This window comes from Oncorhynchus mykiss, chromosome 11 (genome assembly GCF_013265735.2).
Source record: "Oncorhynchus mykiss isolate Arlee chromosome 11, USDA_OmykA_1.1, whole genome shotgun sequence".
Classification (NCBI taxonomy): domain Eukaryota; kingdom Metazoa; phylum Chordata; class Actinopteri; order Salmoniformes; family Salmonidae; genus Oncorhynchus; species Oncorhynchus mykiss.
In genome coordinates, this window is record NC_048575.1 from 8,918,284 (window position 1) to 8,936,174 (window position 17,891).

The 17,891-nt window shown below is 44.1% G+C and overlaps 2 protein-coding genes across 3 annotated transcripts in view; both read left to right on the top strand.

Annotated features, from left to right (window-relative positions):
• The window catches only part of LOC110535228 (B-cell receptor CD22), a 43,547-nt gene extending 28,544 nt beyond the window's left edge, over positions 1-15,003 (top strand). Inside the window, exons 5-7 of one of the 2 annotated variants that reach the window (XM_036934773.1) lie at positions 13,876-13,969; positions 14,078-14,147; positions 14,299-15,003. In XM_036934773.1, coding sequence (XP_036790668.1) covers positions 13,876-13,969; positions 14,078-14,147; positions 14,299-14,358 — 224 coding nt within the window. In that variant the 3' untranslated portion in view covers positions 14,359-15,003. The remainder of the gene's footprint in view (positions 1-13,875; positions 13,970-14,077; positions 14,148-14,298) is intronic. The other variant, XM_036934774.1, reaches the window with a different exon arrangement.
• On the top strand, positions 2,957-7,458 carry LOC118937299 (myelin-associated glycoprotein-like). Its single transcript, XM_036934776.1, has 3 exons — positions 2,957-3,481; positions 6,537-6,920; positions 7,051-7,458. Exons 1-3 carry the CDS (start codon positions 3,433-3,435, stop codon positions 7,365-7,367), a joined length of 750 nt encoding a protein of 249 aa, XP_036790671.1. The 5' UTR covers positions 2,957-3,432; the 3' UTR covers positions 7,368-7,458.
• Positions 15,004-17,891: the final 2,888 nt, after the last annotated feature.

Below are 17,891 nucleotides of genomic sequence, written 5' to 3' on the forward strand. Positions count from 1 at the left end.
CATTCCTCAGGGAATCTGACCCATGTTGACTCCAATGCTTCCCACAGTGTCAAGTTGGCTGGATGTCTTTTGGGTGGAGAACCATTCTTGATGCACACCGGAAACTGTTAAAAGTGAAAAACCCAGCAGTGTTGAAGTTCTTGAAATCGGTGCCCCTGACACCTACTACCATACCCCATTCAAAGACACTTAAATCTTTCGTCTTGCCTATTCACCCTCTGAATGTCACACATACGCAATCCATGTCTCTATTGTCTCAAGGCTTAAACATCCATGTTTAACCTGTCTCCTCCCCTTCATCTACAAAGATTGAAGTGGATATAACAAGTGAGCTCTGAGAGGCTTTCCCAAAAAGACTCAAAGCTATAATCACTGCCAAAGGTGATTCTAACATGTATTGATTCAGGGGTTTGACTACTTATATGAATCAGATATTTTTGTATTTAATTTTCCATAAATCTGTGAAAATCTCTAAAAACATATTTTCACTTTGTTATAATGGAGTATGAATACCTTCTGATGGCAATGTATACTTGTATACAAGATGTTGTTAAGATACCGCTAGACATTGGTTCTGCTCTATTGGGGCCGCAGGTAGCCTAGTGGTTAGAGCGTTGGGCCAGTAATCGTAAAGGTTGCTAGATCAAATTCCCAAGTTGTCAAGGTAAAAATGTATAGTTCCTCCTCCGAACAAGGCAGGTAACCCACTGTTCCTAGGCCGTCATTATAAATGAGAATTTGTTCATAACTGACTTGCCGAGTTAAATAAAAAAAATATGGCCTAATACCAACTCACATATCCATTGATACTGAGTGTCAGCCTAAACTGCATCATTTCATTGTAATTTCATACATTTTATCCACATATAGGCAAAGCAGTTTCCACATAACTGCAATGAGCTTGTTAGTCCCTTTTTTGTCAGTCCCCCCATATCCCCATTCCCACCATATAGCAGCATCAGCGTAGTATAATGTCCAATAGTCAATACTTTCTCTCTTCTCTCTCTGAACCATCTGGTCCCTCCACCTCTCAATTCCTGACCTTGTCATCCAGAGCCTTCAGCTCTCCCCCCACCTGCTGGGTAAATCAAATCAAATCAAATCAAATCAAATTTATTTATATAGCCCTTCGTACATCAGCTGATATCTCAAAGTGCTGTACAGAAACCCAGCCTAAAACCCCAAACAGCAAGCAATGCAGGTGTAGAAGCACGTACGCCCTCAGCTCCTGGGTCTCCTTCTCCCAGAAGGCCTTGGGCAGGTCGAAGCTGGATTTGTCTCGGAGGGATACAGCTTTTGTGAAAATGTAGTTTTCTAGCAAGTTTAGCAGAATTTATGCAGCAGGTTAGGATAATTAACGTATCAGGTTATGATGATTAGATGAAAGTACGGAAAAGGGTTAGGATTAGCTAAAATGCTAAAAGAACTTAAAGAACTTCAACTTGACAAAAGCTTTATCTCATCTAGACTTGACCGTCGAACAGAGGGCCCATGTCTACCCTGCCGCCCATGCCCTGCAGGTCGCTGGCTCTCTCCTGTTGCACATGGGACACACTCTTTTCACAACACTTCAATAAGAAATTATTTTGGTAGCAGATTAGGAGCAGGGACAGATTACCGAACGGCCCCAGATAGCATATGATATCAAAATGTGTAGAATTACAGGAAATTAGCTTTAAAACTGAAACCTTTCCTATCGACCTCATGGCAAAAGGTGTTGAATATCAGGGAATTAGCTTTAAAATGGCAAATTTTGTCTCAGCCTCATTGCAAAATGTGTAGAATAGCATTATCAAATTGCAAATGTTCCTCTCTGCACCATGGCAAAATGTGTTTAATATCAGAAAAGTAAGCTCAGGGTCCCAAATGCGGTCGTCCAACCCTGGATAGGAGAGCATTTTCACTAAACCTGACTATTTTACCTGGCCTTAACCTCAGGCTACTAACATGCTGTGTTAATTCTCCTAACCTGCTACATAAATTCTAATAAACTGCTACAATAAAGTAAATTCGTTTCAAAGTGGAGTGAAAAGAGTGTCTCTGTGGCATCCAGCCCACCAGGCTCCTCTTTGCAAATAGACCTCAAAGAGGAAGTTGGTGTCGGAGAAGTTGAGTGGTGTGTGAGAATCACTCAGATACAATTACAGTCACTCTGTTTCACACCAAGTCTGTTTTTCTTATTGAAACATAATGTGACAACCATATGTTTTGTATCAAACTCTAATTTAACTTTAATTTTTTATATTTTAATAAATTAATCGTGGATTTGGGTTCATAATTTTACTATATTTTTTAAATCCCACAGATATTCCCATTCAAGCCTGGGAGATATGGGAGATATGGTAGATACAGGAGATACGGGAGATACGGGAGATACAGGAGATACAGGAGATACAGGAGATACGGGAGATACGGGAGATACGGGAGATACGGGAGATACAGGAGATACAGGAGATACGGGAGATACGGGAGAGGGAGATACAGGAGATACGGGAGAGGGAGATACGGGAGATACGGGAGAGGGAGATACGGGAGATACAGGAGATACGGGAGATACAGGAGATACGGGAGATACGGGACATACGGGAGATACGGGAGAGGGAGATACAGGAGATACGGGAGATACCGGAGAGGGAGATACAGGAGAGGGAGATACAGGAGATACGGGAGATACGGGAGAGGGAGATACAGGAGATACAGGAGATATGGGAGATACGGGAGATACGGGAGAGGGAGATACGGGAGAGGGAGATACGGGAGAGGGAGATACGGGAGATACGGGAGATACGGGAGAGGGAGATACAGGAGATACAGGAGATACGGGAGATACGGGAGAGGGAGATACAGGAGATACGGGAGATACGGGAGAGGGAGATACAGGAGATACTGGAGATACGGGAGATGGAGATGGTTTTGCTGCCAAAAGTTTCATTTAGCAATTTATTGGGGGCAGACTTAGTGATTCAGGGGCCCGTTTCAAAATGCTGCTGACCTGTCCTACCCCGAGAAAGGGACATTAAATACAGTAGTATTCCTTTAAAATGGTTTCTCATACACATATTAGGAAGTATTTCACTGATGAGATGTGAGATATGCCACATGAATTTCATCACTTTAGTTTGTCAGACCACACTATGTGTGTGACAGTTTCTGCTGTAGACAGTTTACGTTACCGTCTAAGGCAAGTATCGACTTCTTCACTATATTTTCTGTTCATTTTAATGTTCAAAATAAATGAAAGGAGATTAATTCTGAGTAATGAGATTCAATATGTTCTAATGTACTGCTGTTTGTTCATGTATTAGCTTTACAACTGAAGGACATGGTGTATTTGATATGGGGATGGTTTAATGTGTTGTGTGAGTTAAGTTACTCCACCAGTAAGTGTATGTTTGTACTGTTTCAGGTGATCAGTAGTGTGTGAGTTCTCACATGGCTTGTTCTGAGAACATGTTTTTTCTCATTGGCCTCTTTATGTCAGGTGAGTCTTCCACACAACAACTAGTTATGAATCAGACATAAAGGAATAACCACAAGTCATTATATTTTATGGGATGTGCTATATTCCAGCCTTTTAATTGTGTAGAAAAGTGTACAGTTAATTCCTGATAAGTCTGGATTTAAACTGCTGTAAAAAAGTTATTGCATATTTTTGATACTGAACATTATGAGATATTCAATCAAAAGCTGATATTAGATAAATGGAAACTGAGTGAACAAATAACACAACATTTACATACTTATTTCATTTATTTCTTAAACAAAGTTATGCAACACCCAATGCCCCTGTGAGAAAAGTAATTGCTCCCTTATACTAAATAACTGGTTGTGCCTCCTTCAGCTGAAATGAAAACCAACTATACATTTCCTTTAGTTGTTGATCAGTCTCTCACGTTGCTGTGGAGGAATGTTGTCCCACTCTCCCGTGCAGAACTGATTTAACTCAGTGACATTTGTGGGTTTTCAAGCATGAACTGTCACAATATCTCAATTGGGATTAGGTCTGGACATTGAGTAGGCCATTCCAAAACTTTAAATTTGTGGTTTTTAATCATTTTCATGTAGATTGTGTGTTTTGGAATGGTGGCACAACCAGTTATTGAGAGTACGGGAGCAATTACTTTTTCACACAGGGGTATTGGGTGTTGCATAACTTTGTTAATGAAAGAAAATAAATAACTATAAAAAAAGTTTATAAACTCAAGTTCCCTTTATCTAATATTAGGTTTTGGTTGAAGATCTGATAACAGTAAAAAAATAAGCAAAAGTAGAGAACCATAAAGGGGGAAATACTTCTTCATGTCCCTGTATGTTCATGTGAAACCGACATCAGTGTGCAGTTAACAGTATAACTTCCACCACTGTCCCTGTATGTTCATGTTAAACCGACATCAGTGTGCAGTTAACAGTATAGCTTCCACCACTGTCCCTGTATGTTCATGTGAAACCGACATCAGTGTGCAGTTAACAGTATAGCTTCCACCACTGTCCCTGTATGTTCATGTGAAACTGACATCAGTGTGCAGTTAACAGTATAGCTTCCACCACTGTCCCTGTATGTTCATGTGAAACCGACATCAGTGTGCAGTTAACAGTATAACTTCCACCACTGTCCCTGTATGTTCATGTGAAACCGACATCAAACTAATTGTTCATAAGAAGAGCCTGAGATCAAAGTCAATATTAAGACAGTAGGGGTCAATGTTTTAAATACCTCCTCTCCTTGGTAGGCCAACATGCTCAATGTGTGTATATGCGTGTGTTTTTGAGTGAGGGGATGGGATGGTTAGCTTCAACAAAGTGAGCTGCTACTGGATAGTCAGTGTTATTACACCTGATTGAGCTGCGGTGGTTGTCACACCCTGACCTTAGAGAGCTTTTTATGTCTCTATTTTGGTTTTGTCAGGGTGTGATTTGGGTGGGCATTCTATGTTCCTTTCTCTATGTTTTGTATTTCTTTGTTTTGGCCGGGTATGGTTCTCAATCAGGGACAGCTGACTATTGTTGTCTCTGATTGGGAACCATACTTGGGTAGCTTTTTCCCACCTATGTTTTGTGGGTAGTTGTTTTCTGTTTAGTGTTTTCTGCACCTGACAGGACTGTTTCAGTTTGCACTTTGGTCTTTTTGTGTCAGTGTTCAGGTAAATAAAGGTCATGAACACTTACCACGCTGCACTTTGGTCCAATTCCTCCTCATCAGACGACGACACACGTTACAGTGGTCAGCTATGCATTGTTTTAATTGTCTTTTCGGTTGTCCTACGTAGGCTTTTCCACATGAATATGTGATGAGAGAGATTACTCCCTTTATCTTGCAAGAGATGATACCCCTAACAGGGATGTTTCCACCTGTATGTGGGTGTCTGAAGAAGGATGTTTTTGTAATGCTATTGCACTGTGAGCATGAGTCACATTGGTATTTCCAATTTGGATTGTGTGTCAAGAGTGTCTGAGTGGGCTCATGGGGCAGGTCAGATCTCACTAAACTATCCTCAATATTGTGACCATTCTTATAGACCACCAGTGGGTTGGTCCTTGAGGTGTGCAATTGTTGTGTCTGATTGCAGAATATACCAGTGCTTCTTCAGGATTGCTTTCATTTTCTCTGAACACTTGGTGTACTTAGTGCAAATGTTTTTCTTCTTTGGTTTAGTTTTTAGCAATTCTTCTCGTAGTTTTTGAGATGTTTCCATCGTTGCATCATCAATAATTTTTTCCATGTAGCCTCTGATTTTGAAATTATTTGTCATTTTCTTAGCATTGCTGTCAAAATCTGACTATTGGCCACATTTGTTTAACCCTGCATAACTGGCTATATGGTAGACCATTCCTGAGGGGAAGGGGATGCATACTATCCCCACGTAGCAGGGTATTGAGGTCTGTTGTGCTTTGTGTACAAGTCTGTATTTAATGCATCATTCTCTTTGATGATCCATAAGTCCAGGTAGTTTATATTTCTCTCAACAGTCTGCATGGTGAATTTGAGATATTCAGAGCTCTCGTTTAACAGAGTTTGGAATTAATTTAGTTCCTGCTGACTTCCTTCCCAGAGCACAAAGACATCATCTATGTATCTCTTCCATGAGAGGATTTTAGAAAGTAGGGAGTGTGTCTCTGTTTTGTAAGTGGTTCCTCAAATTGTTCCACATACAGGAAAATAGGAAAAATATAAAACTGACTCAAAGATGAAGCAGCTATTGGATAATACCAATTTAGTGAGTTTCAAGATGCAATCATTGTCTGGAGAAACGCTAGGGTCACTCTACTGAAGGAAGTGTTGCAGGTCAAAAAATATAATTTAAAAGTCTGCATTAAGATGTCTGTAATAGAAAATATGTGTCTAAAACGAATATAGACATTAATAAATGCATTTATATAGCTTCCAACATCTGTCTTACACTGAAGGAGGAGTAACAAGATGGCTGTGCAGTTGCCTCCAAACAGAGGCCCCTGTCAGTCATCTAGGATTAGTACACATCATTGGACTGAACTGAAAATACATCAGAACCTCCCTGATGTTGTCCTTTATGTTGCAGGTGTTTTGGCCTGTTTTGGTCAACGAAATTTGATCGCCACAATGCCAGATAGACTGGATGTACTGACGGGCTCCTGTGTGCAAATCCCATGTTCATTTGATATTCCTGACCATAAGTATACATTTAACAGCACCATACTAACCTCTGGAGTGTGGATTAAAGGAAAACCATACTTAGGTGGGCGTCCGGACAGAGTGATATTTAACAGTAGTAAGACGGTCAACAGATATCAAGGGAAGATAACTGGAAACATGTCCCAGAAGAACTGCACCACAGTCTTCTTCAATGTAACCACCAGTTACTCTGATAAATACTACTTAAGGATTGAGAGTCAACCATTCCTTGCAACAGATCCTGATAAGTCTGTTAATATAGTTGCCAGTGGTAAGAGACAATTTATCTTTAAAACCAACATTTTTTTCCCAGTTTAGATTCCTTGCATCAAAGATAAAAGTAGAACAAGTGGACAGTTTAACTATTAGTGTAAAATATATTTATCTACAATGTATTACAGATTTGCCTTCCAGTCCCATCATTACTGTCTCAGGTGAGGTGAAGGAAGGGACCCCTGTCAGTTTGAACTGCTCTGCTGTCGCTCCCTGTCCCGAACACCCCCCTGAGCTGACATGGACTCTCCCAACACAGTTCACAACTGAGAACCAAATGCAAGAGAATTCAGACCAAACCAAATCAGTTCTCTCCACGGTGACCTTCACTCCGTCATACCTTCATCATGAGAAGAACATCACTTGTACTGCAGTCTACCCAGTAGGGACAAGCAACAAGACAGCTGAACATAACATGATGCTTAACGTTTCATGTAAGATTTAGTAACCGGTTCCTGAAGAATAGATCATTCTATCATGTTTTCACTGATGATTGTAATAGAGTGGTTTTGATGAGACTATTCAATATACCATATGCAGATACATTCTAAATTAACCCCTCTCCCTCAGTCTCTCCCTTGGACACCTCAGCCTCCATCAGTCCATATGATCCAGTATTAGTGGGCAGCTGTGTTAATCTGACCTGCAGCAGTACAGCCAACCCTCCTGTGACAACCTTCACCTGGTTCCAGATCAGTGAGGGTAAAACAACACAGGTAGCATCTGGACAGAGTTACTTCCTCAATGTGACTGCTAGTGATGGAGGACTATACTACTGTGAAGGAAGAAACAGTCACGGCTGTGGGAAGTCGAATGAAGTTCAGCTGGCTATTAAAGGTAAAATGGGAATGTAGGGCACAATCGTTGGTTAGATATACAATGTATATATTCAAAAGTAAGTGGACACCCCTTCAAATGCATGGATGTAGAAGAGGTACTTCTACACACCTGCTGTAACAGCTTTCTTCCTGGGAAGGAGAGGACCAAAGTGCAGTGTGATTAGTGTCCATGGTTATTTAATGACAGAAACTCAACATGAACACAGTACAAAACGTTGCAAAACCCAAAAACATCCTATTTTTTTTTTTTTTTTTTATAAAAATAATTTATTAGCATCAATACCATTCATTCTTTACAACTCATAATTTCCATACAAACTCAAATAGTGGTATTTTAATTTAAACAAAACAAAAACCCCAAACAAAACCTCAGGGGAGCATCTTCCCTCCCCGTCATCCTACAAACTACCTTTCCCTATCTCCCCGTCCCTAATCTATCCCCTTACAAATCTAAATGACACCCAGACCTAAACCCCCCTTCCACCTCTCCCGGGCAGCATGCTGCCCCCACTTCCTCTCCTCCCTCTTCATCCTCCCCCTCAAATCTCCTTCCACCCTCCTCACTATCCCTTCCACCCCCCAATCTCTCCCTGTCTTCACCATGTTCTGCCTGGCTTCCCACAGCCCCCGTTTAAAGAGACTCATGAGAAGCCAGAGCAGAAACCTGTCCCTATCGGTCCCTCTCGCTCTCCCTACACCTCTCTCTAACCTGGCCCACGTCAATACAAAATCCCCCCTTACCAAACCTAACAACACCCGTGCCCTAGCCCATACTACTCCGGCAAAGGCACAGTCCCAAAAGACATGGCGCACAGTCTCCTCCCTGCCACAAGAAGATCTTGGACAGGTGGGGGATTGCACCAAACTATACCGGTACATGATGGAACGTACCGGCAAGCACTTATGGAGGCTCAACCAATTCAGGTCCTTGAGCCTGTTGTCCAGACCCCGCGCCTGCACTCCCTCCCAGACCACTTCCGAGATGCCCACTACAGGCGCCGGACTCCCTGCCTTTCTGACTTCCTCGTACAGGTGCCTGTGATCTAAACCTACTCGGGCAACTTCAACCTCAGGGTGCTCACGCAGCCACTTGGCCGCATGACCAAAGTGCCACGGCAGCTGTTCCGCCCGAGGACCCGTGTTAGACCACACCATTACGCTTCTCGCCTGATACGAGAAGAACACCCGCAGGAGGTAACCGGACGGGTGTATCACTGGATGAGCAAGCTCCGTTAACAAGAAAGAAACAAAAATTGCGTCCAGCTTGAGGGGGAAATGTGGTACCCCCCTACCTCCCTCCCCGATGGGACAAAGCATGCGTGCCCTGGCGACCCACTCGCACCTGCCACTCCACATGAACTGAAACACAAGCCTCACTAGAGGCCTCCTCAGACTAGCCGGCAATGGGTAGATGTACGCCAAATACAAAAGAGACGGCAACACATCCACCTTTAGAACCAGGACTTTGCCCATAAAAGACAAATACCTAGCCTTCCACATTGCTAGCTTCCTCTGTACCACTGCGATACGCATGTTCCAGTTTAGCGTCGCTGAGCCGGAGGTCTCAAAATGGACCCCGAGAATCCTCAGGGCCCCCTCACAGAGAGATAACCCCCCGGGCACATCCGTTCTACCGCGCCATCTTCCGAAAAACTTGACGGAAGACTTTGCATGGTTCAGAACTGCTCCCGACGCTCGGGTGAAATCCCCAAAGATGGCAAGGGACCTTGTCAGGCACGAGTCCTTGCACAGCAGCAAGGAAGTGTCGTCGGCGTACTGCGTCATCTTAACACGCAGCCCACCACTTCCAGGGATCAACAAGCCTTCCACCCCTGTGTCTGCCCTAATGGCAGCCCCCAGAGGCTCCATGTACAGAACGAAGAGGAGAGCCGAGAGTGGGCACCCCTGCCTGACCCCAGACGAGAGGTCAAAAACGTCACCCAAGTGACTATTTACACTAACTCGGCACCCCGCTCCGACATATAATGTACGAATCCATCCTATGAACTTCTCCCCAAATCCTAATCGACCTAACACTCTGAATAAAAATGATCTATTCACGCGATCAAAGGCTTTCGCCTGATCTAGCGCTGCTACCATTAAAGGCAGTCCTCTATCTTCAACCCAAGCGATGGAGTCCCTGATTAACTGTAGGTTCCATCTAATAGAGCGGCCCTCTACCCCGCACGTCTGATCCTCATGGACGACGTAGGGAAGGACTGTGCGCAACCGGTCTGCTAAAACCTTTGCAAGTAGCTTGTAATCTACACACAGCATGGTCAACGGCCGCCAGTTGCCAAGGTCTGTTACTTCCCCCTTCTTATATAAAAGTGACAGCACACCAACAGCCATTGATCCCCCCGGGACCCCCGTCTCAAGGATGGCCTTCAAGACTTCGAGGACCACTGGTCCAAGTATACCCCAAAACTTGAGATAAAACTCAGCCGGCAGCCCATCTATCCCAGGCACCTTCCCTTTTCCCATCCTCCTAAGAGCGCTCTCAACCTCTTCTAGTGAGATCTGGGCCTCCATCACTTCTCTAATGTCCTCCGGCAACCGCCTGGACAAGTGTTCTAAAAACACATTTCCCTGCTCTACATCTATTTCCCTTTCCTTAAATAAACCTTGGAAATGATCAGTTGTCACCCTGACCATATCCTCTGGTTCTCTAACTATACTACCATTTTCTTCCCTAACGCCATGCATTACCTTCCTACTCTGTCTGGCCCTAACCGACTTAAAGAACATAGCAGAACAAGTCTCATTGTGTTCTAGAAAGCCACTATGCGCACGCTCCAGGAAAGCTCGAGCCTTCCGCTCCTGCAACTCCCTGAGCTGCGCCTTTAGGGTTGCGGATCTCTCCCAGTCAAACGACCCGCCGAGGTTGCCTGCCTCGTACTCGAGTTCAATTAACCTTTGGATACGATCCACCTCCCTCCTCTCCTCCCTTTTTTTCCTCTTGCAATACCCTATTATAAAAGCCCTAATTCTCACCTTAACTAATTCCCACCACTCTAACACCCCCTCGCACATGGACCGGAGACCCTCAAGCCTCCAAAAGAAACCATAAAACCCGTCAACAAAAGCCTGCTCCTCCAGCACATCCCGATCTAGCTTCCAGTACCCCCTACCAAAGAGGCAGACTGGCGACCCCACCTGCAGGAGCACCCCGTCGTGATCCGAGAAAACAGGCAACAGCCGCCCAGACAACTTACCCAAAGACCTGGGTACAAAAATATAGTCGAGCCTCCGCTCAACCCCCCTGGAGTTGCGCCATGTAGGACCGTCCATTTTCGGAGTAGTGTGCAGACCACCATCTACCAGACCATGGCAAGCCATTAGCCTGGCAATGGCGCCTGCACTGCTATCCCCCCCTCTTCCTAAATCTGTATTAAAATCCCCCCCTATCACTAATTTCCTATTTGTGACACACAGGGGCGTCAGACAGTCCACCATCTCCCTCCTGTCTGCCACCACCTGTGGTCCATACACCACCACTAATCTAAAATTACAATCCCTTATCATGACATCCACCCCTATAACCCTCCCCTGCATTACCACAAAATAATCCTCCACTTTAACCTCCCTGTGCCCACACAAAATCCCTACCCCCGATGAGTGCACCCCCCCAACACCCCAAACCAACTCCCCCTTGTCCCACTCCCTCTTAAACCTATTAACATCCCCTCCATCCCTCAGGTGAACCTCCTGTAAAAAACAAAAATCAAACCCCACACCCTCCAAATAACTAAAAACCGCCCTCCTCTTAACACAATCCCTTAAACCCCTTACATTTAAACTAACAAAAGTTAAATCAGACCCCATGAAAGAATAAAATAAAAACATGTAATACACTCAAATTCTAAACCCAGACAGAAAAAAACAAAAAAAGGGAGACTCACCCGATGCTCCCCTGCTCCATATCTACCGGTGATGACACCTTCTGTACACCCAACATCCCCCCCTCTTCCTCCATCTCACCAACCCAGGATGCAGGATTAGTGTTTGGCTCCGGGGTGCCCTGCACCCTGGGTCTACCCCCACAATCCTCCCCCTCCCCAGTGCTGCAGCTGGATTGGAAAAAATTCGGGGAGGCTGAGTCCCCAAACAAAAAACTCCCCACCTCCTCCTGTACCCAGTCCTGAGTCCTGTTAGGTGTGTCCCCACCCAACAGATATTGAGAGCCTGTGGAAACCAGCAGCAACCCAGAGGTTTCTCCCAGCCCCATCACTCTCTTGGCCATCCCCTCCCTCTCACTGTCGGCCAATCGCTCCCGCCTCTTCATTCTCTTCTTTGGTGATGACGGCAGTGGAGAGATACCAATCCCCCCCCCCGCCAGCTCCTCCACCATACCCCTCATCTCTTCCACCAGGGCACATTCCCCCCAGTCCACTTGCTCTTCCACCGTCTCCTTCTCCACCACTCCTCCATCGCTTTCTTCTCTCTCATGCTCCTCCACTCGGTTGCCGTCTTCCGCCGCTTTTCCTGGTTCTCCTACTCCCGTGCCTTCCGTTTCCTTCTCTCTTCCTTCCGCCGCTTCTTGCTCCTCCTCCTTCCTTGTGGCCTTCCCCTCTGGACCTGTACTCTGATCATGAGGCGTGCTTCCTTCCCCTCCTCTTCTTCCCCCATCCCCCGCCCCTGCTCCCCCCCCAGCCGCAGACGCATATGACCGCTGACGGGCCGGGCACCCCCGCCACAGGTGTGCTGACGAGCCACACCCATGGCACGTCTTAGGCTTGTCACAATCCCTCGCCTCATGATCCTCAGATGCACAAAATCTGCATTTTCTTGTACTGCATGAGGCGAATATGTGACCGTAGGCCATACAGCGTCTGCAAAATGGGGGCTGACGTGCATAAAACAACGTCCCCCTGTCAGCCCCTAGGGAGAACATAGCAGGAGGATGGAGGTAGCCACCATGTCCCTTTGGGTCCTCTCTGAGGAGGGCCTGGAAACCTCTCCTCCCATTCCAAAACCCAAGGGAGTCTTTGAGGTGCCTTGCTGAGGAGACGTTATCCATATATCTCCCCAGAAAAGCCCTCACCTCTTCGTCCTTAACGTAAGGGTTGTAAATGTTGACAGTTACAACCCTAAAATTATTCTTCGCCAGGCTTGTTATTTCGTAGTGGCACATCGGCCTCTCACCTCCCACTGCTCTTGCCCTTCTCAGGATATCATCGTGTTTTGCCTCTGTATATAGTGCCACGTCGTATGCTCCCTCCAACGAGTTGCCTTGGAAACAAAACACGTCCTTCACCGTCAGCTTTAGAATTCCCATCAATATTATCCTTCCAAAAGATTCCCGTCCTAAAGGCTCCATCTCCTTTTCCTTCCAAGCAAACCTAATCGTGTTAGCCAGCCCAATCCCAGGGACCGACCGTGTTGATGTATTTAGCACCATCTCCGCAAGGAGAATGGCGCTCGTTCTCTTTTCTTCCAAAACAAGTGAAAAGAAAAAACCAAAGTGACTGAGCCTTATCTTGTGACAACAAACACAGAGACAGGAACAATCACCCACAAATCCCAACACAAAACAGGCTACCTAAATATGGTTCCCAATCAGAGACAATGACTAACACCTGCCTCTGATTGAGAACCATATCAGGCCAAACATAGAAATAGACAAACTAGACACAACATAGAATGCCCACCCAGCTCACGTCCTGACCAACACTAAAACAAGGAAAACACACAAGAACTATGGTCAGAACGTGACACCTGCTGTATGTATCTAGGTATGATACGGTTTTAGGATCTTAATTTGATCACTGTATTGTTGCTTAGAAGTATATTGCATTGTGGGAAACAGAGATAAGCTTTGTGATTTGCATATATTCACCAAATCCTGCACTGAAACATGGTTATATTAATAGTATTGCACTTTTCACGCAGCCTTATTTTGTCCAGCTAATAGACTCACCACCAATGGAACAACATTACAGAGGAAACGTTCAAGTCCTTTTACTGCAGGATTATTTCACTGCAACAATACTGGCTAAATTAAGATCTTACATCTGTACATCTACAGTATGTGTATAATTTGTAATATTAGACAATGTGCAAAATGTTTCCTCTTTTTGGAACAGATGGCTATAATGTGTGTTTTATTTACAGGGCAAGAAGAGCCTGTTAACCCAAAGGTTTTTGAGATTGTAGGAAAAACCTTGGGGTTGATTTTCCTTTTCAGCCTGATCGTATTCTCTGCATGGTAAAAAGATATTCCCAGCCTCAATTTTTACATATTTATCATGCTGATTGTGCTTTTGTTTTTGAAAACCTAAATGAATGTCAAAATACCTTTATTCTTGTCTTCCAGGAGGAGGAGAACATCGAGACTCACTACTGGGTTTGACATGACAGACCGTTCACAGGGACTGGTGGGAATGGTAGAATAAACCTTTAAAACCCATCTAGAATGTGTGTTTCTGGAAGAATTGAATGAATACTGTGTTGTGTAACCAACTGTAACTATGAAGTCATTATTCTTCTGAAGTGTCGGTCCTGACAACTGATTCTTTCTCTGTGTTCTCTCCACAGAACTCCCCGGTTGGGACAGTGTGCTCTAACCAGGCCACGGTCGGTAGAGGGAACCAGTAACCACCACTTAACAACCTAGATGGTCTTTAAGCACAAGTCAATAAAAGAGGTGCATGTTAATTATTTTTCCAATGGCTATTAAGTGTTTTTATGTACAATATTGTCATTGTGTATTAGTTTTAAATTGATACTTTTGTTACATTTATAATTGTGTACTCTTTGATTATCTGCATATTTGTGCAATTTGCTGGGATGAAAAGTGTTTAACTGTTACTATAGTGTTGATATGATGATGCAGGCTACTCTTTATTTTAGACCATTTATTTTGAGTGTTGAGTTCACAGAGCATCTGTTTAATGGGTTCCAGTATAGAGGAACTGCTGAGTTCAACTAGATCACTGAAGGCAGATTAAGACCATATAAAGTCAATGATGACTGAGGAGAGAAGACACAGTTAGTTGGAGAGACAGTGGTCTGATACAAGACAGGAAGTTGGTGCAGTGAGTCGACATGATGACGTCTACTAGTTACTGTTTATCTTCCTCTTTTGTGCAGTTGCCAGAATAACAATTGTATCTATTTTCAGTTTATATCTATTTAGAAGTTATTGTCAGTTTTTATGTTGAGTGTTAAATCGAAGAAACAATTGAGACTGAATTTCAGGTTGTTTATTAATTGCCCTGCAATAAACCTTTACATTCAATTCCCATGAAATCTTTTGGTCTTATTGGTCCAACATTTAACATCTCATTAAAATGGATTCTATTGAGATTTTGTGTCACTGGTCTACACACAATGTGGAATTATGTTTTTAGACATAAAATGAAAAGCTGAAAGTCAATATGTATTCAACACCTTTTCCATGTCAAGCCTAAATGAGTTCAGGAGTGAAGATTTCCTTAACTTGTGAGAATGAGTTGCATGGATTCACTTAGTGTGCAATACTAGTGTTTAACATGATTTTTAAATGACTACCTCTTCTCTGTACCCCACACATACAATTTTCTGTAAGATCCCTCAGTCAAGCAGCAACTTTCAAACAGATATAAACAGCTTTTCCATTGCCTCACAAAGAAGGGCACCTGTTGGTAGATGGGTAAAAAGAAAAGATATCTGACCTTGAAAACCCCTTTGAGTGTAGTGAGTTTATTAATTACACTTTGGATGGTTTATCAATACACCCAATCACTACCAAGATACAGGCGTCCTTCATAACTCAGCCGCCGGAGAGGAAAAACACTGCACAGGGATTTCACCCACAGGAGGTTGGTGGCACATTATTTGGGGAGAACGTACTCGTGGTAATGGCTGGAGCAGAACAGGTGGAATGGTACCAAATTCATCCAACACGTTTTCCATGCGTTTGATTCCATTCCATTTGCTCCGTTCCAGACATTATGAGTTGTCTTCCCCTCAGCAGCCTCCACTGATTTCACCATAAGGCCAATGGTGACTTTAAAACAGTTACATAGTTTAACGGCTGTGATTGGAGAAAACTGAGGATGGATCAACATTGTACTTACTCCATAATACTAACTTAAATGACAAAGTGAAAAGAAGGAAACAGAATAAAAATATTCCAAAACATGCATTCTGTTTGCAATAAGGCACTAAAGTAAATCTGCAAAACATTTGGCAAAGAAATTCACTCTATGTCCAACACAACATATCACTGAGTACACTCTTCATATTTTCAAGCATGGTGATGGCTGCAATATGTTATGGGTATGCTTGTCATCAAGTGTTTTAGGATGAAAATAAATGGAATAGAGCAAAGCACAGGCAAAACTAGAGAAAATCCTGATTTAGACTTCTTTTCAAAAGACACTGGGACACAAATTCACTTTTCAGCAGGTCAACAACCTAAAACAAAAAGCCAAATATATACCAGAGTTACTTACTATGACAATATTGAATGTTCCTAATTGTCCAAGTTACAGTTTTGATCAGCTTGAAAATCTATAGCACAACTTGAAAATGGCTGTCAAGCAATGATCAACAACCAATTTGAAAGAGCTTGAAGAATTTAAAAAAATAATAATGTGCAAATATTGTTCATTCCAGGTGTGCAAAGCTCTTATAGACTTACCCAGAAAGACTCACAGCTGTAATCACTGCCAGAGGTGATTCTAATGTAACAGTTTCATTTCCGTCCCTCTCCTCGCCTCTATTTGGGCTCGAACGAAGGACCCTGTGCACACATCAACAACTGCCTCGCACGAAGCATCGCTCCACAAAAGCCATGGCCCCTGCAGAGCAAGGAGAACAACTACTTCAAGGTCTCAGAGCGAGTGACCTTACAGATTGAAACGCTATTAGTACGCACCCCGCTAACTAGCCAGCCATGTCACATCGGTTACACTCACCCCCCTTTTGACGACCTCCTTTTCCGCAGCAACCAGTGATCTGGGTCAACGGGTCAACAGCATCAATGTAACAGTATAGCTTCAGTCTCTCTCCTCGCCCCTTCCTGGGCTCGAACCAGGGACCCTCTGCACACATCAAAATCTGACACCCACGAAGCGTTGTTACCCATCACGCCACAAAAGCTACAGCCCTTGCAAGATTGAATCCTACTAAGATTGAATCCTACTACACCTGCTCCGACGCTCGTCGAATGTGGCAGGGCTTGCTAACTATTATGGACTACAAAAGGATTCCACAGGTCAACATTCACAAGGTCGCAGGGCCAGATGAATTACCAGGATGTGTACTCTGAGCATGCGCTGACCAACTGGCAAGTGTCTTCACTGACATTTTCAACCTGTCCCTGACTGAGTCTGTAATACCAACATGTTTCAAGCAGACCACCGTATTCCCTGTGCACAAGAACACCAAGGCAACCTGCCTAAATGACTACCGACCCGTAGTACTCATGTCTGTAGCCAGGCTGGTCATGGCTCACATCAACACCATAATCCCAGAAACACTAGATCCACTCCAATTTGCATAATACCCCAACAGATCCACAGATGACGCAATCTCTATTGCATTCAAAAATGCCCTTTCCTACTCGAACAACAGGAACACCTACGTGAGAATGCTGTTCATTGACTACAGCTCAGCGTTCAACATCGTAGTGCCCTCAAAGCTCATCACTAAGCTAAGGACCCTGGGACTAAATACCTCCCCCCGCAACTGGATCCTGGACTTCCTGATGAGCCGCACCCCAGGTGGTAAGTGTAGGCAAAAACACATCTGCCCTCTGATACTCAACACGAGGGTTCCTCAGGGATCCGTGCTTAATCCGCTACTGTACTCCCTGTTCACCCATGACTGAGCGACTCCAACACCATCATTAAGTTTACAGATGACACAACAGTCGCCTGGAGTCGCCTGATCACCAACAAAAAATGAGGCAGCCTGTAGGGAGGAGGTCAAAAACCTGGCAGTGTGGTGCCAGGACAACAACCTCCCCCTCAACGTGATTACGACAAAGGACATGATCGTGGACTACAGGAAAAGGAGAGCCGAGCGGGGCTGTAGTGGAGCAGGTTGAGAGCTTCAAGTTCCTTGGTCTCCACATCACCAACAATCTATCATTATCCAAACACACCAAGACAGTCATGAAGACGACACAACAACACCTCTTC